The sequence below is a fragment of the Bidens hawaiensis genome, unplaced genomic scaffold (genome assembly GCF_021521415.1).
Source record: "Bidens hawaiensis isolate Kalapana, Puna unplaced genomic scaffold, B.hawaiensis_p1.1 tig00022119_1, whole genome shotgun sequence".
NCBI lineage: Eukaryota > Viridiplantae > Streptophyta > Magnoliopsida > Asterales > Asteraceae > Bidens > Bidens hawaiensis.
The window spans coordinates 50,825-76,166 of record NW_027493424.1 but is presented as its reverse complement, the minus strand read 5'-3'; the positions used below and the strand labels follow the sequence as shown (position 1 = coordinate 76,166).

The 25,342-nt window shown below is 38.2% G+C and overlaps 1 protein-coding gene across 1 annotated transcript; it reads left to right on the top strand.

Moving 5' to 3' along the window:
- Nucleotides 1–8,086: 8,086 nt before the first annotated feature.
- Nucleotides 8,087–24,214, top strand: LOC143564631 (cinnamoyl-CoA reductase-like SNL6). Its single transcript, XM_077051849.1, has 5 exons — nucleotides 8,087–8,388; nucleotides 19,688–19,884; nucleotides 22,171–22,365; nucleotides 23,649–23,802; nucleotides 23,880–24,214. Exons 1-5 carry the CDS (start codon nucleotides 8,121–8,123, stop codon nucleotides 24,161–24,163), a joined length of 1,098 nt encoding a protein of 365 aa, XP_076907964.1. The 5' UTR covers nucleotides 8,087–8,120; the 3' UTR covers nucleotides 24,164–24,214.
- Nucleotides 24,215–25,342: the final 1,128 nt, after the last annotated feature.

Here is a 25,342-nt window from a genome sequence, read left to right as displayed (position 1 = left end):
AAAAAAGATAATCATCTCCAACACCGGACATTCATAAACTGTCACATTGACAAACGTTTGAAGATGGATTGGGAGTCTTTGAGTCTCGTTTTTAGATAAGTTTTATATCAATAGATTTTTCTTTTTCTTCTGATCAACAGTTTTAAAACATTAACTTGAAATTCAGAAAAACCTAATGGAGTTAATCTTTTTCTTTTTTTGAACGGGAGTCCAATGGAAACTAATAGTGTGAAAGATGAGACAGACAATAATATTCGAAGATAGGATTACTATCGGTCAACCTAAAAAAAGGGATTAAAAAAATCTGTTTTTCCTTAAAAAGAAAATAAAATAAATAAATAACCAACTTGTTGCGATTAGATGAAATATTTTATTATTATTTTTGTTTTGTGGTGGTACTAAAGCTTGCATGTTCCTTTTTATAAATAAATGTGTCGGCATGTTTTACAGTGCAAGCAGCCAAAAAATGCCGAACAGATATTGTGAATGCATGAAATAAAAACACTTAAGAGGGCCGGCCCATGTGTTATCAAAATAAATATAGGATTTTAGGTTAACATTTAATTAAGACCTTCAAACTAAAAAAAACAATAAATATAACTATTTGTCTTTCTGTAAACCTATGTATTGCTTAGTGGAAGGTCACACGTTCAAGACAAGTTATTAACACATTTTGTTTTACTTTTTAACATAATTATCTAGAGAGTGCTACAAAATCTCATTTTTATTTAGGCCTCCAACATTATTAAGCAGGCCCTGAACACGTAACAAGTTTACATGTAAGCAATTAACTTTAACGAATTTTTTTTTAAATGTTGTTCCCACCAACGTAAAATTAATATTGTTAAAATTAGTAAAGTTTAAGATGGCTAGTTAAGTATTTAGGATTGAAGAACGGTAAACTTTACCTCTTATAATGGCTTAGAAAGCCAATGTCTGCTAAGGTTATTGACTTATAATAATCATGATCTATTGACTGCTTGACTGGAGTAATCTTAAGTCCCAACTCAGCTGTGACGAAGCTTGGATGAAGACGTCAGTGAGGCCGGGAGAAAATATGTTTAGAAAAAGTTTGTAAATAGAGGGGCTGGGCTCAAATTTTGGACAAAAACACGTAAAAATACACAACGTCTTAAAATTTTCGGACAAAAACGGATAAGTTTACACTACTGTGTAGAAAAAAAAACGAAGAAGGTTGAGGCCACCCCCAACCCTAACTACCTTTCACGCATGCAACTCAGGACATCATGTTAATATATAATTCTAACTTTAAACACACACATATACACATACTCATAGACATTGTTGACACAAAATTTTTAGCATTTAATATTTGACCATGTAACTTCTACACTTTTATAAGTTGTAAAAAGTTTTTATTCTTTTATCTTTTGTTACAATACTTTTATTTTTATACAAACTAGTCACAAAAACATTTCACTTTTAATCTCTTAACACTTTTTCACTTTTGACTTTGTTAACAAAATATTCTTTTTGACGGTATCATAACAAATCAAATCTATACTTACATAGGTTACCGTCGCGTCTCCATTATGACTAGAGGTGGACAAATAAACCGGTTAACTGACCGACCCGAAAATCGAATCGAAATCAAACCGGTTTGAAACCGATTATGTAGCAACCGGGTTGGAACTGATTGAAACCATAGGTTCGGACCTGGTTTGTAATTTTCTCCACCAAAACCGGTTCCAAACTAGTTAACTGAACCGAAACCGGGCAAAAACCGGTCAAAACCCGAACCGAAACCGATCGTAACCTGGTCAAGAAACCGGTTTCAACCCGAACCGAAACCGATCATAAACGGTTTTGACTTTTGTTGACCGAACCGGTTTAAGCCCAAACCGGTTTTGAGTTTTAAACCAATTTGTGCACCATTAATTGCATAGAGAGGGTATGGATCATTTCAGATTTCTAGCGAGGTAACCAACGAAGAGTTAGGATTCCTTCGTGGATCAAGTTAGAGCTGCAGTAGCGCACGAAATCTAACTTGTTTTAATTAAGAAGTTTGTTCATGATCTAATATGTTTTTTATATATGTTATAAAATTTACATATTTAACCATCAACATGATACAAATATAATTAACTTGGTTTCACAAGCAACCTAAAAAAGTCCAATGAGAATGATCAAACATAAAGAGAAAAAGTACCAAAGGTTCTAGAAGAAATTGAATGCGGAAGGTTTGACGTTATTAAGCAAATGGTTCGTTTAATCAACTTTTAAAAACCGGTATTTTACTTGTATCGAATTTAGTTCAAAAATAATATAATCGATTGAACCGGAATATACTGAAAAATTCAACCGAGCTAAATAATGTACCTTGTAAGTAATTTCATATAAATACAATTTTAACTCAAAAAATAACGCAAAAGTCACTAATAAATATCACTTGAACCAAATATCACACATGAATAATGGTCAAGTCAGATAGAAAGTTTGTACTTTGTATACGAAATTAGTCAGCTACAAAAGATGAAAATAAACCAACATTGGATTTGCATGATACAAAATTGATTGATTAACGAATCACGGTTTACCGTATTTACTCGTTTCAATGTTGTCTACTATGTTAAAAGTCATTTTTAAAAAATATGGGCGCAAAAAATATCAAAAATCTTTTTGATTTATAACCGGTTTGCCGGTTTAAACCGTTATTTAAAAAAACGATGGTACGATAAACCCCCAAAAAAAATACTCTACTCTAAATACCAAGTACCTTACGAAAATCCAATATAACGGTACCAGTTTCTAAAGCATTGCGTTTAATAATTAATAGTGACTTGTGTTGGATGTGGGGCAACCTTTGAATTGATGAGTTTGGTTTGTTGTGTGGCCACACTTCAAACACGCATGTTTTGACCTTTAACATTGGCTTGGCTTGTGAATCAAATTGTAGGCTCAAGCTTTGATTCTATTATTAACCTTTATGCAACAATACAACATCCAGAAATCACTTGGAAATTATAGAGGATTTATAATTTGTAAAGTGTTACATTTTCTTTTTTCTATTATCAAAATATAATGTAAAATTAATCAAGGCAAATTGAAAATGAATAATCTCTGTTTTTTGTATTGGCCGATAATAATCTGACCTTTAAAATATCTGCTAATGGTCCAACATTTTGACTATTTTTCTCTCAATGGACCTTTGTTAAAAACACTTAACGCTGTTAGATGGTTTCCAAATTTCAAACCGGTGTTTTAGGACTTTTATTAGGAAGAAATATACGAGTCGAGTGATGTGAAACTTATCTTGAATGGTGATTCAAATGGCTTGATTTTTTGTTAATTGGAAGTTCAAACACCTGAGTTGAAACATTGTTTCATCATTTGGATCACCGTTTCGAGATAAATTTCACATCAGTCGACTCGTATAGTTCTTCCGATCAAAAGTCCTAAAACATCGGTTTGAAATTTGAAAAACCATCTAACGACGTTAAGTGTTTTTTAACGAAAGTCTATTAAGAGAAAAATAGTCGAAAGGCTGGCACGTCAAGACTGGCTCAATGAATGTGAAGGCCAAAATCAAACCGAGATTTTGAAGGTTTTTTACAATAATTGTTATGAAAAAAAAGTTAGGGTTGAGATTACAATTCAAAGTAAGTCCTACACCTACTATCAATTAATAATGACCTATGATGTCTCACCAAAAACAAGTTCTTATGAATCAAATACTTTAAAGACGTTCTAACTCCCAAGCTAACAACTCACTAGCTATTTACCATATCAATCACATAAGTTTACTTAACACTCCACTTTACCAAATTATACACCATTAATAGAAACTAGAAGTCTAGAACACTACCATAGTCTATTCAGTGGCGGATCCAGAAATTTTTTTTAGGTGGTTCCCTTTTAATTTATAAGGTGGTTCCTACGCGTCTTCTATATATCCGTACACTTTTATTTCGAAACTCGGGTGGTTCCGGGGAACCACCCGTTTGTATGCTGGATCCGCCAATGAGTCTATTCCATATTTAATAACTAGATATAGCATGTTACCTACACCAACATAGACGGACATTTTAAAAGTCAAACAAACAACATTAACTATTTGTAAAATATCTAAGGGTATTTTAGGTTAGAGGTAATGAAATGAAGGGGGAATGAAATGGGAGAAGGAATGGAATGGACTATGGAATGAAATGGATCATTACATTTATTTGTCTTGTTTGGTTAACATATGAGAATAAATTGAGTTATTACTTTATTTTGTTTGGTATCCAAAACAAATTGCATGAATGAAATAGAAATAATAAACACACTTCTATTTCAAAATACTTTTTACAAAAAAAAAAAAAGAAAAAGAACCCTACAATGGCGATAGTGGTAACTTCGGCAACAAAAATGGTGGTGGTGGTGATGGTCAGGCAGCGGCGGTGACAATGGTTGCGATGGTTGACGACATCGTTGGCAGCGACGGTGACGGTGGTAACGCTGGTGGTAAGGTGGTGGCGGCGGCGGTGGCGGCAGAGGTAGTGGTGGTGCCGTTGGTAGTTTTGATGGTTGTTGTTAGGTAGTAGTGTTGTTGAGAAAGTAGGGTGAAGGAGGAATGGAATGAAAAAAAAGAAGGGGTGGGAAGAAATGGTTTTGATGGAATGAGATTCCATGTGTAATGGATGATTCCATTCACTTGAGCAACCAAACACCACTTTTTTTATTCCCACGCAATGAATCATTCCATTCCCGTTGTTATTCATGCATACCAAACGCTACCGAAGATGATTTTTTTTAACAAATAAAATATCTAAATATTTGAGCAATTTCCATCACACACGGTTTAATTGTGTAAAAATCGCTAGTTGCTAGTTGAACAGTGGGGTAAGAATTAGCCATTATTCGGGATTAATGGAGATTAATTGGATCAGATTCTAATGTATAATTTTTAGTTGTATATATATATACACACACACGCACACATTTTTACATGCAATTTTCAGTTATATTCATACACAAACACATTTTGATCGAAAATTGGCTAGAATGTCGTTGGAAACCATTGATTTTTGCTGAAATCTCATTGCAAACCGCTGATTTTTGCCGGAATCCCGTCGGAAACTGCCGATTTAGCCATAATCTCATCAGAAAAAGCCGATTAGGTCCAATTAATCCTGATTTTTGCTGGATTTGACCCTTGATCAAATAACCCAAAATTAATCAGTGAAGTGGGGACTAGCGATTAATCGTTAATTAATCGGCCACTAGTTAGGATATTTCCAGCACTGATCCCACATTTTCTCATAACAGACCAAAAAGAGTAAGCTTTGATTTAAAAAATCTTATGTGGCCACATTAGTAATTAAGCTATCAAATTGATAATCCTTCTCAATAATAATTGATCACCTATAAACATTTGGGTCTAATGTGTGCTTCTTTGAGTAGAACCCAAATCCAATTTACATATTAGCCAATTTCACTAATATCATTAATATTTCCTAGAAGTCTAGAACACCACCATTAAGAAGATTAGAAGTTCGATGCTCGACTTAAGACAATCGGTTTTCTCAATCCCGACTTGATCGAACTAAGAAGGGGTGAGGGGCCATGGCACAAATTGAGTAATTCACAATTCTATTGATTATAAATCAAGTATATAGACAACAATCAGTTCGGTGTTTCATCAAATAATCAGAATAATTATCAACAACTTTGGAAATTTTTTTATATATAAGGCCCAATTTTAGTACTCGTATGGGACATTTAAAATCTTAGAGACGTCACATGGTTAAAAAAATAAAGTTATTAAAAAGGTTCTAAAAATCACGTATGTTCTTATCTTATTGATGATTTATGCACCCAACTTTCACAAATTTTTATGTGAATTCATAAACCCAAGTAGACAAAAATGTTGGAACTAGTATTGCAAACATGACCATCACCTAGTGATTTTTATTCTCTCTTCTTGTAGTAGAATCAAATGATAATGATAAAAGTAAACAAGGATTTGCCTTCAAATTTGTGCTTTCGTAGTAATCAAATTAAAACCATGACAATACAACTTAAACATGAATTTATTACTAGTTCATAAAGTAAAATAAAATATTTTTAAAATAATGCATAAACAACTAAAATAATATATTTATACATGTAAGAGATTAACTATCCATATTGATTTAACCATTGCATAGTTTATGGATATTGATTGACATGAAAAATTCAACTAATATTCATTCACATGCCATTGCTAGCTTTTCGGTAGGAAGGGTTGGTGTTTTCCGGTTAATAAATTCGCAGTTCAGAAAAAAAGAGATTAACTATCCATATTGATTTAACCACTGCATAGTTTATGAATATTGATTGACATGACAAATTCAACTAATATTCATTCACATGCCATTGCTAGCTTCTTGGTGGGAAGGGTTGATGTTTTTCGTCTAATAAAATTCACAGTAAAAAAAAAAAAATATTAACTATTCATATTGATTTAACCATTGCATAGTTTATGGATATTGATTTGACATGACACATTCAATTAATATTCATTCCCATGCCATATCCAGTGACTGTGAATTGGCAAAGTAGAATTAAATAGACAATGCATAATGTGAATTTGGAGTTTTTTTATTAAAAGAATGTTACATTTTCTTTAACCATTAGAACCATTGAAAAATTCACATATACCTTGACAAGGAGATTTGAAAAACCAGTATAAACTGGATTCCACCCATATAATACTTTTTGATGTTAGATCATATATAATTACTACATTTTCATCATATTTTATCTCAAAATTATTAACTAATATTTTCTTTGTTCAACCCCGTGTAACAGATGCTTTTCTAACTTCATCTTATATAATATACACTAAAAGCTAAATTATTAAGTTTAATAATATAATACACTAACTGACAATTATTTATTCTTTGTTTGTAGTAATGGAAAGAGGTTTGGGTTTTTCAATGAATACTCAAGTTTCATATCTGTTTGTAGCACTCTGGGTGGATATCAACAATGAAAGATTTGAGCTAGGCCTGCGAGGTTGCTAGTTCAAATCTCGAGCTCACCTAGGTTTAAGTCCCCCCACCCTCTGGTGTGTTACGTCAGAGATTTTTACTATTATGGTGACACAACGATTGTCATTGTCAGCCAGTGGCATAGCTTCCTGGGGGAAACTCCCAAGTCAAACCCTGCCCAATTAAGATAACATAGTCACAACATAGTTTGGCAAGAGTTAGATAACAAGGCTCTCTAAATTGAAAAATTAGACGACCTAACACATAAAAAAGGTGTCGTTCTATAGAAAAACAGAAAAAAAAAACTGCTTGACAAGTATTTAACACGGAGAGAACTTAACATGATGAAGAATTGATTAACAAAATAATAATAAAAGAAAACTTGGCAGAGATAATACTAAAAATTAATATCCGATTTAATAAAAAAAAATAAAAAATTATCTCACCAGATAATAATAATAATAAAAAACTTGGTAGGGAGCCCTTAAACTGATCATAACATCGTATAAATTAAAAATTAATCTCACCAAATATTTTATATGAAAATCTTATAAAATAGGGATATCCTAAAAATTAATATCCGATTTAAAGAAAAAAAATATTATTTATAGTTAATAAACAATTTTATAGAAAAAAAATAAACGGGTCATAGGTCTCACCAAACCTAGATAACTTTTTAACCGTGTTATAATATCTCATTTATTTGTGAAACCTTTTTATCATTAAATCCAAAGCATATTATAACTTTCTTACAATAAATAAAATTAAAATCTAAAAAAATATATAAATATTATAAACAAGTAACGTAAAACAACCCTTTAATACTAAGGATGAAAGCTAGTAATAATAATAAAATAAAAACATTATACTTTTTATTATTTAAAATTTCATACAAAACCTTTACAATATCACCATATATCCATCCATGTCCCCCAATTCACCTCATGCTGCACCTAACACCTCCATATTTTTCCACACTTTAATAACACAACCAATAAACAAATAATAAAGCCGCCTAGCCAAACTAACCCATAAGTCAGTTATATTATATAAAGGCAAAATGCTTTACGCATGTCATTGCCAATAATATTTTCCTCTTATGTTATTATTATCATCATACACTTCTTTACTTGACACAAGACTTCAATGGGCGTGGTACGGACGGACGAGAGCCGTAGAGCCGAGATCGAGGAGTTTCGTCGGATGCTGCTTTTCTGTTCGGGCGTCCTGGTAAAGGTTCGCACCGAACAGGAAAGCAGTCACCCGCAAGTAATAATAGCCGGTAATGCAAATGAGTATGCGGTTGATCAAAAGCTTGTTTGTGTCACGAGCGGCGTGTCGTTCCTTGGTATCGCGATTGTTAAACAGCTTTTGATTAGAGGATATGCCGTTCGGATTATCGTTGATAACGAAGGTATGTTCGGTTTTGTTATTCCAAAAAGGCTAGTGGCGCAACTTTTTAATATAATATTGTTATATGTTTTGACAAAACAAATTGTGTGTTTAATCATTTAATGATGGGATTTTTAACCGGCCAGTTTCTGACTTTATGCCACGTGTCAAAAGACTAGCGGGTTGCAAGTTTTTTAAGAAAAAAACCGTCGGAGCCGACGGGATTATTTCAACTAAACTATTTTGGCTTTCGAAGAGATTTATTTTGGTGTTCAACGAGATTTATTTTTTCCGTCAAACGAGATTTATTTTGATCTCCAACAAGATTTTTTGGCTTCCGACGAAATCTTTTGTGCAAGTGGTAGGTTTTAGTTGGTTAAAAATCTTGTCAACGCTAGTTTTTAAGAAAAAGTCGTTGGAGCCGACGGGATTATTTCGACGAGACTATTTTGACTTTCGAAGAGATTTATTTTGGTATTCAATGAGATTTAATTTGGTGTTTAACGAGATTTATATTGGTTTCCGATAAGATTTTTTGGTTCCGACAAGATTTTTTTTGTACAAGTGGTAGATTTTAGTTGGTTAAAAATCTCGTTAACTAATGATTAAAAAGGTGATTGAAGGGGTATGCACCCGCCTTAACATCGAGCGGGGCGGGTCAACCCACAAGATATAGACAAAAGGCTTGAAATCAGGAAACATATGCGCGTGGCGTGTATCACATATGCGCAAGCGCAAGCGCAAGCGGGGCGGGTCAACCCACAAAGCCAAAACCTATGCGCAAGCGCATGAAACATCTGCGCGTGGCGCATATCACATATGCACACAACACACACATTTAGTGTGAGAATAAAGAGAAGACCTTGCGCATCCCCGGGATAGGCGCATAAAGGTCGCGCATAAGCGACACACAACAAATGAGACAATAGTCTAATCCAAATCAGGATAAGGACAACCATGATTGTACTCATCAGGCAACCTTCCAGAAGGTATCTTTTAAGGAATAAAGAATGTGCTGATGTTGACAGCGGCCAATGAAGGGTGGACAACTCAGCAAAGCCCATGTGCCACCACGTGATGGCACATGGGTCAGGTGAAATACCTTGGTCAGAGAATAATCAATGAAAAAGCACCAGGTGTCCTAAGTACACTTGGCGCGAAGCAATAGGAGGAGACCAAAAAGGCCCTAATTGGGTCTGAGCCCAATCATTGGAAACCCTAATACTATAAATACCACACCACCTCAACAGTGGGAAGCAGGCAAGAAAATATATTCTAAGTCCTTTACTCATTTTCACATCCTGGTTATCCTCTCCTACAATATCTGATTCTCACACCGGAGGGTTACCCCAAAGAGGACCCCTCTGTCCCTTTCTGAGGGGTAAGCTCACGGTGCTGTTCGTTTTGTAGGTGGAAGAACTCGTATCTCGGAAAACCATCGGTGATATAGCACACTCGTACCCGAGGAACGTTGATCGTATACAAGTAAGTCGATACACGCTTCTTCATTGGCGCCATCACATGTTACAACGGCAACAAAACTACTATTTCATCAATTTTCTCTTCACCATGGTTTCCGGTGTTCGAAACAATGATCAAGTTCTGGAGGATAATGAGCTTGAGGATGTTAATGAGGGACATCATGTTCTGAGGGCGCCGCGTGACACTGCGCGCACCACCAGTCACCATCCCTTCAACACAACACCTCATAGTCAAACTGAAACTCCCCCAGACGATCTCACGTTCCAAAATCTGACTGGTGCAAAACAAAAAGGACCAATGGGCCCGGAAGTTGAAACCAATGACCCTAAAGAATGGCTCATAAACGAACAACGGCGTTTAATGGACAAATACAATGAGTTGGTAAAACACAAAAAGTTAGCCGATTTAACACAAAGGTTCGCATTTGATAAACAAACCATTCAGGGAACAACGAAAAAGACGCGCGCGCTGGAAGACGGTCATTCTGTTCACACCGAACAAGCTGATATTAGTGATGAGGAAGAGGTGCACAGCATGAAGAAGACGCGAGATACTCATGTAGGAGGTTCACAGCTTCGTGCACACATGCACATAGCACCTGGAGCCAAAGCTGATATGGATTTATACACACCATACAACCCACAAGCGAAAGAGCAAGTGGACGTAACCACACCATATAGGCCAGCCATCTTGGTAAAACATTCAAAATTCGCAGAGCGCATTGCGAAGGCTCCCATTCAACACAAAACCAAGATGCCAAGTGGTTTAGGCAAGTACGATGGTACAACAGATCCAGATGATTTCTTACAAGGTTTTTATAACACTGGAAACTTAGAAAGCTGGACGATGCCAACATGGTGTCACATGTTTGCTCGCTGCCTCACGGCGCACCGCGCAACAATGAAAAGAGGCGCAAACAAAACTCCGTATGGTCCAGGTTGCAACAAACCAATTATTCTCCTACAGAAAAGCAAGCGCAACAAAGTTCACCCTAACCCCAAAAAGACATTCTTAATCGCGGAGAAGGTGACAAGAAGGAAGGCGGCAAAGAGCCTAACAGACCTCTACCAAGAATATGGACTCCCATCACCAAAACGTCTTCGCAAGTGTTAAGCACAGAGAATGTCCAGTTTAAAAACCCCAAGCCATTACTCCATAAGGGACCACCGAACAGTGGCAAATATTGTGAGTTTCACAAATCCACAGGGCACAACACTGATGCATGCCATCATTTGAAGAATGCAGGAGCCACTTACCAAAGACTCATGGATGCAATTTTCAACGAGCAGATTGGAAAAAACTTAGAAGTCTACGTGGATGATTTGGTGATTAAAAGCAGGGAGGAAAAACAAATGCTCAAAGACATCGAAGAAACCCTTCGGCGTCTAAAGGAAGTAAACATGAAGCTCAACCCGAGCAAATGCACATTCGGTGTTGAAGAAGGGAAATTTCTCGGCGTAATGGTCACCAAGGATGGTTTCAAGGTGAACCCAGAGAAGGTGGAGGCTATCCTCGGCATGCCCTCACCATCCACCATGAAGGAAGTTCAAAAGTTGAATGGTAGATTGGTATCAATTAACAGGTTCCTAGCAAACCATGCAAGCAAATCTACCCCATTCATTAACACATTGAGAAATTGCTTAAAGAAAAGCCAATTCAAGTGGACGCCTGAGGCCGAGCAAGCTTTCAGTGAGATAAAAGAATGTCTGATAAATCTGCATGCGCTCACAGCTCCACTACCTGGTGAAACTTTAACGTTGTACCTGTCAGCAGGAGAGCGCGCCATTGGCGCAGTATTATTGGTGGATCGCAAGGGAATCCAAACACCAATTTATTATGTAAGTCGGGTGCTGACAGATCCTGAGACGCGCTACACCATCATAGAAAAGTTAGTTTTATCACTAACGCATGCGTCGCGCAAGCTTCACAGATATTTCAATGGTCATCCTATTGAAGTCCTGACTGATTACAACATCCAGCAAGTCTTGCGACGTCCCGCGCTCTCAGGAAGGCTGACAAAATGGGCGCTGGAATTAGGGGAGCACACGATCACCTATAAGCCTCGTCCAGCAATCAAGGGACAAGTCTTAGCTGATTTCATCGCAGAAATCCCTGAAGGAAAAGTCGAAGAGGCTCAGCGCGAAGTAGACCCTCCGCAAGCCAATAATGAAGAAAACGTTTGGAGATTATTCACTGATGGAGCTTCAAACAGCGAAGGGTCCGGCGCAGGCCTCAAACTGGTGGATCCAGAAAATCATGAGTATACTTACGCAATCAGGTTGGATTTCAAGAGCACCAACAATGAAGCTGAGTATGAAGCCCTACTGTCTGGTTTGCGCATCGCGCACAAGTTCGGAGTTAAAAAGCTAGATGCTCATGTAGATTCATACCAGGTAGCAGCACAAGTCAATGACCTTTATGATGCCAAGGAGAACACCATGCCTCTGTATCTAGAGCAGGCGAAGAAACTCACCGAACAATTTGACTTTTTCAGAATCATGCACATTCCGCGCAGTGAAAATAAGTCTGCCGACGCGCTAAGCAAGATGGCATCAACCAGCTTCGATCATTTTGGCAAAGATGTCAGGGTGGAAGTAATGAGCAACCCGTCAGTGGGAGCGAAGTCTGTTCTTGTAATTTATACAACACCTTCATCATGGATAACTCCAATAATGGAATTCTTTAAGGAGGGACAGTTACCAGACGATCGCGCACAGGCGAGGAAGATAAGACACAAGTCGCAGAACTACGAAATGCTCGATGGTACGTTATATCGACGCTCTTATCTTGGACCACTCATGAAATGCCTAGACGCTGAGGAAGCAAGCTATGTGATCAGAGAGATACACGAAGGAATCTGTGGAATACATGCTGGCCCGCGCATGGTGATCGCCAAGGCAATGAACGCAGGTTACTATTGGCCAGGCATGTACTTGGACGCGTTAAAAGAGATCCAAAAATGCAAAGCGTGTCAGAGCTATGCGCCAAATACCATGCGGCCAAAGAACAACTTGATTCCGGTGACCTCTGCATGGCCTTTCCACAAGCGGGCAATCGATATTGTGGGTCCCTTACCACAAGCGCCAGGGCGAGTAAAGTTTTTGGTAGTGGCAGTAGACTATTTCACAAAATGGGTTGAAGCCAAGCCACTGGCAAAAATTACAGCCGAGGCAATGAAGCAATTTATTTGGAGCCACATCGTATGCCGTTTTGGCCTGCCCATGGAAATCATGAGCGACAATGGCAAACAATTCACTGACAGGAAGATATCCAGTTGGTTCAAGGAATTGCACATCAATCAGGTCTTCACTTCAGTATACCACCCTCAAGGGAATGGTCAAGTGGAACGCGCGAACCAAAGCTTGCTGAATGGGCTGAAGAAAAGGTTGGAGGGAGAGTCCCATGCATGGGTCGAGGAGTTACCTAATGTCCTGTGGGCGCACAGAACATTAAGAAAAATCAGCAATGGCGAGTCCCCGTTCAGCCTAACCTATGGAACGGAGGCTATGATTCCAGCAGAGATTGGATGCCCATCCTATAGAGTGCTCATGATGAGTAAGACGGATAACGAGCAAGAAAGGAGGTTGGATCTCAATTTGCTTGAGGGACGCAGAGAGGCGGCTATCATCAGTGAAGCCAAATACAAGAAAAAGCTAGAAAAATACTACAATCAGCGCGTGAAAGAATGCCACTTCAAGAAGAATGATTTTGTCCTTCGGAACAATGAAGCTAGTCGCGCAATACCCCCGGGAAAGATGTCTCCCAACTGGGAGGGACCTTATCAAGTCTCGGAAGAATTGGAAAAAGGCGCATACGCTTTAAAAGATTTAAATGGAAAGAAGATCCCGCGCACATGGAAAGCAGCACAACTTAGAAAATGTTTCATGTAAAAGTTGTCAAGTTTGTAATCAAGGCTTTTTAAGCCATTATGAATAATGATACGCTCTATATGCGTTCTATTACCTTTTGCATACATGTTTCACACTTCCCTTTATTAATTTTGAGCAATATGACAACATTGTATTGACATCAAAATAAAAATAAAACGAAGTAAAACATACATGCGCGAGCTTCAAGCTCAGACGCGTTAACGAGTTTTAACTCTAAAACGTTAGGGCCTTAGCCCAATAATATGAGCCTTAGCTCAAATTACTCATAGCATCCATCCTACATATTGCGCAGCTGGACCATAAAAATACCTAAGCACAACTAAGGCAAAGCACATGCCAAAGCATAGTTGTTAAGGTCTCAGGTCGGGGCCGCTCATGGGATTATAATGGATATAAGCAGAGTAACACATACTGACACGTAAAGGCTAAAAACTCATTCATAATTCCCTATAATAAATGCACGATAACGTCGCGCAAAAGAGGAATAATGAAATGCCAAGGCACGTGTCAGGATATTCAGAATATCGCAAAAAAAAAAAAAAAAAAAAAACTTGAAACATGACAACTGTTAAGGATTAAGTAAAAATAATTTCCTTACAACCTTGTTCAAGTTTCAATGTGTAAGCATACCGTATATTCAACAAGCACACATGCAATATAAAGAGATGAATTGGGAATGCGCAAGATGCGAATAAGGGAAAAACAAAATTTCATTCCGAAACATAGAAGTTTACAAATTTACAAATGATGAGGTAAAAACTACAAACAAAAAAAAAAAAAGAAAAAGAAGGGCTTTTCAAGTCTTTATGTTAATATCAGCCTCTTCATCTTCCTCATCATTATTTCCTCCCTCAGCATCTGGCGTAGCCCGCTCCTCGTCATCTCCAAACTTACCATAATCAAGCTGTTCGTCTTGAATATAGTCGTCTTCTGTCATGATAGCGTCAGGAGTAGGTCCTTTGGCCACGCCAGAGCCGCTGGCAGAGGTAGCGTTGCCCGCGCCATCGTCATTGCCACCAATCCCTTCACATTCATCAAGTAATTTCTTTAAAGCGCCAAGATCGGGCTGGTCAGCAAGCGCGACTATCTGCAAGTCACAAGGAACAGTATAAGTACAAAAGATTATGAAAATAAGTCAAGTAAACTCATTAAGATTAAAATACCTGCTCAAGGATGGGAATTGGAGTATTCAAGTACTTCTCCCCCACCTCAGCCATGTCAGCGCAGACAGCGTCAAGCTGATAAGGGTAGTCGGATGGATTCTTCTTTAGCATGCCATATTCATAACCATCCTTAAACCCCTCAGCCCGACCCACCAAGCGCGACGCCGCATTACAGTCCATCACAAGGGTCTGGAACTCGTCTGAATATTTCATGGCATAAGCGCAACGAGTCACACCCTGTGAAATCAGCCAATGACGATCCTGCGCAAGAGAAGAGACAGACGTCTCAAAAGCAGGAATCTGAGAGTTTAACAACTCAACAGTTTCTTTGGCTTGCTTCAGCTCTTCCTTTTCGGACGCCGCCGCCGCCGCCAAGGCCTCTTTCTTCTCTGCTTGCGCAGCAACAAGCTCTTCTTTCAGGCGCGCAACCTCACTTTCCAACAAAGATTTTTCAGTATTAACCTGCGCAATAGTTCGGTCACGCGCCTCCACTGCCAACTCCAGGTCACGCGCTTGACGCGCGTGCTTTGCCGCATCTGCCTCTGCCACTTGCAGTTTCTCTCGCGCAGCTTGCAGCTCAAGCCTGCGCTTCACAAAAGCAGCGTTGGAACTTGCCCGGTTCTCGCTAAGTTCTGCTTGTAGTTTCTCAGCTTTCTCTCGGGCATCAGAAAGATTCCAAGCAGAAATCTTAGCCTCTTGCTTGGCCTCCACAAGGGCATCACGTACCTTTATATAATCATTGCGAAGCTCTTGGGAGGCAGCAAAAAACGCAGACCCAGCAAAAAGGTGGTCATTAAGCAAATCCACGCGAGTGCGGTCCTCTTGAAACCTCCTTTCAGCTGGAGGAACAGAGTGAGCCCAAAAGTCTTCACATACGCCCAAGGATTGGAATGAGCTCTCTTCAGTGATACTCCAGCTCGGGCGGTATATGTGATCGGCTCCCTACAAACACAAAGCAACGCAAAGAAACGTTTTAGTTATCTAAACACTAATTTGGAAGTCTGCACAGCGGAGCAAAATAAACTTATACCTGAGGAGAACCGGCAGAAAGATTAGCGCCAGCTGATGAGCTCCTGCCTGCCCCATGAGAAAAAGGCTGCGCCACGAAATCTCGTGGCGCTATAGGGCTTACGCAGCCACCATCAGAATTTTCAAAATTAACCTCCTCGTCATCCTCTATAACAGGTCTCTTCTCCTGCGACTTGGAAGAATAAAAAATAGTCTCGCGAGGGCTGCGCGCAGGAGGAGGTGAGGGAGGTCTTGACGCTGTTAGAGTAGCGCGAAATATAGTCTCCTGCTCCTTAGTGATCCCAATGAGAGGAGATTCAGTACTTGTTGGAGCAGGAGCAGAACTAACGGCGCCAGCGCTAGCAGTGCCACCAGCAGCTTGTGTGCCAGCTATAATTCATATGAAAAAACCAACAAGGAGAAATGATTCATGACTTGAACTAAAGGAAAAAATCAGACAATCAAAGCGCAATAAATACCTTGGCGCACCGCAGTCCGCGAATTAAGCATCGCCATGAAGTCCATTTTCCCCCTTTTTGAGGGCAAAACAGAGGACTTCAAAACAACCTTCGGCATAGCCTTGGCACCTTGCTGCGCCTGAGGTTGAGCCACCAACGTTGCCGGCTCTACAAACATTTGAGTGAACAAAGCTTCATTAATAACTCTATCGGAATCACGCTCATAAAACCACAAAATATAAACAAAGTATACCTATTGGAGAAGACGAAACAGCAGGCGCAGCACCGCTTCCCTTGTCCGCCGCGCGCAGAGATGAGGTGGCAGCACCATACCTCGTGTGGACTGGAGGATTGCCCACACCTTGAGGCAAAGAAGACGAGGAAAACTTGGAAGTAAAACCCTTGGTTTTCTCAAGTCTCTTCACTTGAGTAGGAGGAAGATTCTGGGCAACAGAGGCATCATCATTTTTCTGTTTTTTACTGGCCCCTGCGCCAGTCTTGCCTTTAGCCTTGCGCTTGAGTTTTTGCGCTTCAGCTTCTTCCTCCTCCCCTTCCTCTTCCACATGCTCCAACTCATAATTAGCGAGCGCATTTACAATACGTGCAACAGAAATGTTAAAACCAAATTTGGTATTCTAAGGGCCTAAACACAAATACAAGGGCTTACCAGGCGCATCGCTGTCTAAGCAAAATTCTAAGTCGACAGGGATGAACATATCATCGAAGCGATCAGGGAAAACAACTTCCCCAGCGTTCAGGGCGACAGAGCCACCTTCTGTATGCTCGTCATAGGCGGCGTGGATGTATTCCTTACTTTCTGCATAAAACAAAGACAAGTGATATCAGCAAAACGAATTATACTCGCGCAAAATTAATGCAATGAACAAACAACCTACCTGAGCCATCAACATGGATGACAGGCTCAGTCTCGCTGTCAGTCCACCTCTTGCTCATACCAACCCCCACCAACGCTTCCTCGCAAATATTCTTGGCGGGGGATGGTTCAGCAGTTAATTTTTTAACCCACGCGCCAGATGGATTCTTAAGAACGTCATCATCCGCGGGCGCGGAAGTAATCGCGCGCATGGTCATACGAATGGGAATAACACCAGCCTTGATATAAAAGAATTTTTCAGCCCAGTCATGAAGGCTTTTAAAGGAAACAGTGCAGCACTTAACCTTCTGACTGCGCGGTGTGAATGAGAACCAAGAATCTTGGATTTTCGGCTTATAAAAATATTGAAAGCGCCGAGGGGTGGGCTCCTCGCGCTGAGCTTTGCACATGAACTCAAAATGAGTCATGCGCACTAATCCACAGGGATGGACTTGAGATATATAAATCCCGTAAAATTGGAGGAGCGCACCTATAAACCTCGTCATCGGAAGACGAAGATTACAGTGGGTAAAAAAGTGAGAATATAAAGAGATATAGCCGGCGGGAGGATCCGCCGCCGTTTGCCCGGTCGCCGGGAGCAGACAACCATACTCAGGGAGAAAACCCTGAGAGGCGACGAGATTATCAAAATCAGATTGTTTCAACTTGCAGGGAATCTCATCCCATCTCTTCACCGCCTTGTTCTTCCCTCCCTCCTCCGACGAGGCCTCGGCAACCCGAATACCCTTGCCGGTTTTCTTCAAAGTAGACATAACCACTGATTTTACACGGCCTTTACTAGGGGAAATTGTGGTGTCTGGGTTATCAGACATACAATTGCGAATCGAACAATATGGTTACTTTAAGCACGGAATTCAGGGACAAAGACGAAAGCTCTTAATCGGAATGTAAATGATAGGCAAAAGCTCTGAAAATGACAGTGGAGATGAAGAAAAAACCGTTCAAAAGGTTTGGTTTTATAGGCCCAGGGGAGAGAGAGAGAAACAAGTAATAATCAGATCTACGCTCACGCGCCCCCACTCGCAGGCGTTGGCCAACATAAGCGCGACACGTGTTCCTGACACTGCATGAGGAGACGTGAAAGCCACTGTAGCACCTCGAGCACACGAAAGGTCTGACACATAACGTCTCTATCTCTGATGCATGTCAACACCAACCAACCACGTGCATTGACGATTCGTTTTAACCAAAGGGATGGAATTTCGCGCAACGCGCGTACAAGAAAAGAAAAAGAAAAAACAAGCCCTATTGAAAAAGCAAACTATTAAGTCTAATATCTATCTTACGTCGCTCGCGCGAGACAAGACACACATTAGACTGGGGGGGCTTGAAGGGGTATGCACCCGCCTTAACATCGAGCGGGGCGGGTCAACCCACAAGATATAGACAAGAGGCTTGAAATCAGGAAACATATGCGCGTGGCGCATATCACATATGCGCAAGCGCAAGCGGGGCGGGTCAACCCACAAAGCCAAAACCTATGCGCAAGCGCATGAAACATCTGCTCGTGGCGCATATCACATATGCACACAACACACACAGTTAGTGTGAGAATAAAGAGAAGACCTTGCGCATCCCCGGGATAGGCGCATAAAGGCCGCGCGTAAGCGACACACAACAAATGAGACAATAGTCTAATCCAAATCAGGATAAGGACAACCATGATTGTACTCATCAGGCAACCTTCCAGAAGGTATCTTTTAAGGAATAAAGAATGTGCTGATGTTGACAGCGGCCAATGAAGGGTGGACAACTCAGCAAAGCCCATGTGCCACCACGTGATGGCACATGGGTAAGGTGAAATACCTTGGTCAGAGAATAATCAATGAAAAAGCACCAGGTGTCCTAAGTACACGTGGCGCGAAGCAATAGGAGGAGGCCAAAAAGGCCCTAATTGGGTCTGAGCCCAATCATTGGAAACCCTAATACTATAAATACCACACTACCTCAACAGTGGGAAGCAGGCAAAAAATATATTCTAAGTCCTTTACTCATTTTCACATCCTGGTTATCCTCTCATACAATATCTGATTCTCACACCGGAGGGTTACCCCAAAGAGGACCCCTCTGTCCCTTTCTGAGGGGTAAGTTAACGGTGCTGTTCGTTTTGTAGGTGGAAGAACTCGTATCTCGGGAAACCATCGGTGATATAGCACACTCATACCCGAGGAACGTTGATCGTATACAAGTAAGTCGATACACGCTTCTTCAGTGATCAAGTGCTCGACAAGTTTTAGGGTGGACATTATTGGAATTAGCTGGTCAATAGTACTCACCGGTTTTGCTTAATTCCGAGAATCGATTGTGTTGACTTTGAACATTGACTCGTTGAATAAGAATATTCGGCATCAGTGTTGTAAAACGCAATTGCTTCGCTCTTGTATTAACATATTGCGCAATTAACCCGAGTGTTCGGAAATTACAGAAGATATAGACCGGCTAGGGGAGATTCAAGTTTCGGATGAGACCGAAGGCTCATCGAGTATTACAAACAATAATCGGATAGGAGTTGTTGTAGCGAACTTTAGTAAACGCGAGAGCTTAATGAAAGCTTTCGATGGATGTTGCGCGGTGATGCATACAGCTGCTTTCATTGACCCGAGCGGGTTGTCCGGGTACTCGGTAAGTCTACTCTTTTGTTAAAGATTACAAGTAGACAAAATATATTATTATTATTATTATTATTATTATTATTATTATTATTATTATTATTATTATTATTTACCGCAAATCTGTGATGGAATCATGGAACCTTATCGCATATGCTACAACAAACAATAATCAAGTAGTTAAAATATTTTATATATTTTTTTAAAAAAGTTTGGAAAATCCTCAAAATATCTATTTTACCACTTAAGATCAAAAGACTATAAAATTGTGACTATGAAGTTTGGTTAAAATGTGATAAACGAGGGTTGTTTCTGAGAATCGTTTAAAATTTTAGGGTTCAGGACGAGTAAGAAAAGAGCCCTTAAAATCATGTTAATTATGTGATAAATGGTTTGATAATTTTAATAATTGAGTGGCATTTTTAAAATCTAATACAGAAATAAGAATAATAAACAAGTTAATAAAATGGCTTGTATAAAACAAAGAAAAGTTTTTTTTTCTATAAAAAAAACACTCGTTGGGTTACATACTTACATTTAATTCTATGAATTAGCCGTCACCATTGCACCAAAAAGCTACAGAACAAAATTATATACAAAATATACATAAGCTTTTTTTTAACAATTATAGCCCTCTCACGAGACTGAGCCTGGGTCAATCGCCTCCTCGCTCTCCTTTTGGGTCGATCATGGATCCGACAGCTTAAAAATAGCAGGCGACGGTTTTTTAAACCAGTTATTCCGTTGGTCTTAATGAAAAAATGTTTGATCACATAGATAATACCATTGCCTCACAATAAATACGACCTGATATAACTTGTTAAAATAAACTAGCGTCTGACGATACAAAACATGACCGGTCTGACAGTTTTATAACATAAATTCTATAGACATCATGGGGTTTTTCTAGAAAACCTCTCAAATACACGGCGTATAGGGCTATACGTGACTTATTGGTGTATAATGGATCCTTTGGAACCTTTTGGTTTAATGGACATGGACACTTTAGGATTATTTTTTTTATTTCTTTTTATTTTTTATTATTTTTTTTCATCTTTGTCTTTTGTTTTATTATTCTACTATTCTTCTTTTAGATACATTTCTAGAACTCTGTCATTTTCCACCGGCTGAAGACAACCGGATATATATTATATTATATTCATATGAATATTCAATTCATTAAGATAATAATATTATTCTAACATGGTCCAGTCTAGACTCTTAAAACTATGATTTTTTTATTTATATTAGATTTCCTATTCAACTAATGTAGCCTCTTTTATTATACACTTATACAACTAAATATGAGTTACATAATAAGAAAAGGATTTTTTATTCACTCGGTCTAACTAACATAACATTTCATGTTTGTTTCTGTTACCATGAAATCGAGTACATTATAATAGAATCGGAAAAAAAAAACGTTTCTCCTATTTATGCGCTAGCCAAATGATCCACGAAGACGAAAGAATGATGCCGTGGATAAGTTTTCTTCTCTTACCCGTGATTGAAAGCGTGCCAATCCAATTCGAAATACCAGCATCCGGAAACACTTGCAAATAACGTTCCAAATTTTACTAGCGATTCCACAGTTTCCAAAGAGGTGATCCAAATTCTCCTCCGAGTTCGAGCAAAAAGAGCAAAGAACCGATGGAACGTCTATACCTATATCTGCTAAACTCGTACGAAGCGGAAGACGATTATGACAAGTTTGCCCATGGCCGGCCCGTAATTTCTGGGGCCAAAATTGCTATATATCTATATTTTTATATATATATATACTTTAAACTTTTTTTATATATAAAATACGATTGAATCTTAATTATCTTATAATTATTAGACTCAAAATTTATTTTTTATCCATAATCCATTTAAGTTACTAGACCCAAATTAAATAAAAATATAAAAATATCGAATAAATAGAAAACCTACTACGGCCTTTTTATTTCAGCTCGGCCAAGGTATTTAAATTCTCGGAGATGGCTCTGAATTTGCCATCTTAAAAATTTACCATTCGGGTAACAAGAAAGGCTATTGGAGCCGGTTTAGTTATTAATCAGTTATAAGAGTAATAGACCTATATATAGTTTTCTTAGTCAGCAAATTGGAAACCTTAATCCTAGTCTATTTATAATTTATATCCCTCTAGTGTAATTATAATATTTATCCGAGCTTAATGAAATAACCTAGTTGCAGACTGTTGATGTGTTTAAATTTCCGTTTTGTGTTCAAATCATTTGTGCATGCTTTTGTGTTGTCGCTTCCGCATTACTGCCTAACAATCATACGAAATTAACAGAAATCGATGGCGGAAATAGAAGCAAAGGCTGCGGAAAACGTAGTAGAGGCATGTGCAGCAACTTCATCTGTTAGAAACTATGTGCTTACATCTTCATTATTGACATGCATATGGAGAGATACTAATAACAGCAGTTTGTCTAGTATAGTAGACCACAGTAGCTGGAGTGATGAATCTTTTTGCACTAGCAAAAAGGTAATAAACTCTATTTACATGCATATGAAAATTTAATTAAGGGATACTAGATTTTAATAATCCGAACTTTGTGTTATTAGGCGGCGCTAAGTTAAATTTTAAAAATGCACCGCAACAGTCCCTAGTTTTGACATATTGGTCGCCAGCGAGCTTTTTACTAACCGGGTTAGATTCTGGCTTTTTTTAACAAAAATAAGCGAACCAAACCACTTTTTAACAAAAATAAACGAACCGAACATCCTTTCTTTCTTTTTTTTTTTACAACAATCAATGAAACGAACCACTTTTTTTTAACAAAATAAACTAACCGGACCACTTTTATTAACAACAGTAAACGAACAAAACCACTTATTAACAAAAATAAACAAACCGAACATCCTTTTTTTTACATAAATCAACGAAACGAACCACTTTTTTTTTTAACAAAAATAAACTAATGGAACCACTTTTATAACAAAAATAAACGAACCAAACAACTTTTTAACAAAAATAAATGAACCAAACATCCTTTTTTTTACAAAAAACAACGAAACGAACCACTTTTATTAACAACAATAAACGAACCAAACCACTTTTTAACAAAAATAAACGAACCGAACCTCTTTTTTTTTAATACAAAAATCAACGAAACAAACCACTTGTTTTAACAAAAATAAACTAACCGAACCACTTTTATTAACAACAATAAACGAACCGAACCACCACCCCCACCGTTCTGACCTAAACCACTTCCGACCCGAAACACATTCTGACCTGAACTCTCTCGACCCGAGTTTAGTTTTACTAGAAAAGTAGTTTGGTTCGTTATTTTTGTTAAAAAAAATATGGTTCGGTTAGTTTATTTTTGTTAAAAAAAAGTGGTTCGGTTCGTTTATTTTTGTTAAAAATGGTTCGGTTTGTTTATTTTTGTTAAAAAAAAGTGGTTTGGTTCGTTTATTTTTATTAGAAAAGTAGTTTGACTCATTTATTTTTGTTTAAGAAAAATGGTTCGGTTCGTTTATTTGGTTAGAAAATTTTAATTTTAATTTAAAAATAATTTTTTACCACTTAAGCAGTCAACGTCACTATTTTTGCCACATCATCGTCCACGTCATTAAAATCTAACTGAATCTAACCCCGTTAGTGAAAAGCTCGTTGGTGGCCAGCAGGTCGAAACTAAGGACTGTTGTAATACATTTTTAAAGTTTGGCTTAGCGCTAGCCAATAGGACAAAGTTCGGATTATTAAAATCCGATATCACTTGGATTAATGAAATGCTTATCATGTTATTTAAAATGTTACAGCTATGGTATGCATTGGGTAAGCTAAAAGCCGAACGGGCCTCATGGCGTGTAGCCAAGGAAAAGGGGCTGAAGTTGACCACAATATGCTCGGGTCTCATCACGGGCCCACGCTACTTCTGCGCAAATCCAACATCCACCATTGCATACCTCAAAGGTCGGTTTCGGTTATTTGACAGTTGCTTTAAAAGATATAAAAAATGATGGCTAGCTCATAGTAACAATAATATGCAGGTGGTCAAGATATGTATGAACACGGTTTGTTAGCGACAGTCGATGTTAAAAAACTAGCAGAGGCGCACGTAAAGGTGTACGAGGAAATGAACAAGACTGGTGGTGGACGGTATGTTTGTTTTGATAAAGTTGTGCGTAGCGCTGACGAGGTTCAAAGACTAGAACAAGACACGGGGGTTCAAATAAACACGAACTCACACGATGGTGTGTTTAGATTCGAGTTGTCGAATAGAAAGCTTGATAGGTTAATGTCGCAAGTGCATAGATGTAGGAGTGTGTGTTAGCGTGTCGGATATTAGAAGTTACATGTCATTTCGATGATAATGCGGTTTTGCAATGGTTAGGGGATAGTTATGAAAATCTTTTTGGATTTAGGACGGGCGTGATATTAGAAGATATTCATCTGTTATCTGGAGAAAAAAAAAACTAATCTCATACGTGTTTACGTGAGTCTAAACAGAATATACTAATATATCATATGGGTAAAGTTATTGTATAATAATCGCCTAATGTACAATAGGTATGCGAATCACGCTCAAGCCATTTTACAAAATGCTCAAGCCAAAAACAAAAAACACACAATGTTCCAGGTTAGTTATTCATAAAATACGCTAAAAAATCCATAATACGCTCATAATACGTTTTTCGTAAGAACAGTAAAATATTGATCGATTAACGATCCAAAACTGCTTTGTTTTGTTTTTTTCGTTTTTGTTTTTGTTTGTTTTTTTTTTTGCGGTGAACCGATGATTAATTGGATATACATTGACGATTTCGAGATCATATGATCTTATTTCATGGATCAATTTCATGAATATAAGTATTTTTGTGTCTAATGTACATTAAGCAACTATTGCATTCTATCTTTTATCTATATTATTATGTAATATATATAAATGGCAAATTGGAAATAAATAATCCCAACTTTTGTGTATTGGCCGATAATAATCTCAACTTAAAAATAACTATCATGGGTCCCAACTTTGAACTATTTCTGTCTCAGTGGACCTATGTTAAAAACACTTAACGTCGTTATGTTTTTTCCCGAGTTTGAAACCGATGTTTTAGGGCTTTTGATCGAAAGAACGATACGAGTCGACCGATGTAAACTTATCTCGAAACGGTGATCCAAGCGATGAACCAGTGTTTCAATTCCGGTGTTTGAATTTTCAATTAACAAAAATCAAGTCATTTGAATCAACGTTTCAAGATAAGTTTTACATTAGTTGAATCGTACCATTCTTCCAATCAAAAGCCATGGAACGTCAATTTGAAACTCGGGAAAACTTAAAGGCGCTAAGTGTTTTTTAACGGAGGTCCATTGAGACAAAAATAGTTGAAAGTTGAGACCGCTGGTAATAATTTTTAAAATTGGAATTATTATCGTCCAATTCACAAAAATTAGAATTATTTATTTCCAATTTGCCAAAAAGACAACAATAATGTTCATGTTTGGTCCCAAG

Bases quoted from the DNA above. Each gene is read 5' to 3' on its own strand.
- LOC143564631 (XM_077051849.1), top strand. From the start codon at position 8,121: ATGGGCGTGGTACGGACGGACGAGAGCCGTAGAGCCGAGATCGAGGAG. The intron at 19,885-22,170 runs GTAAGTCTACTC...CGAAATTAACAG, and splicing joins GCGGGTTGTCCGGGTACTCG to AAATCGATGGCGGAAATAGA. The intron at 23,803-23,879 runs GTCGGTTTCGGT...AATAATATGCAG, and splicing joins CACCATTGCATACCTCAAAG to GTGGTCAAGATATGTATGAA.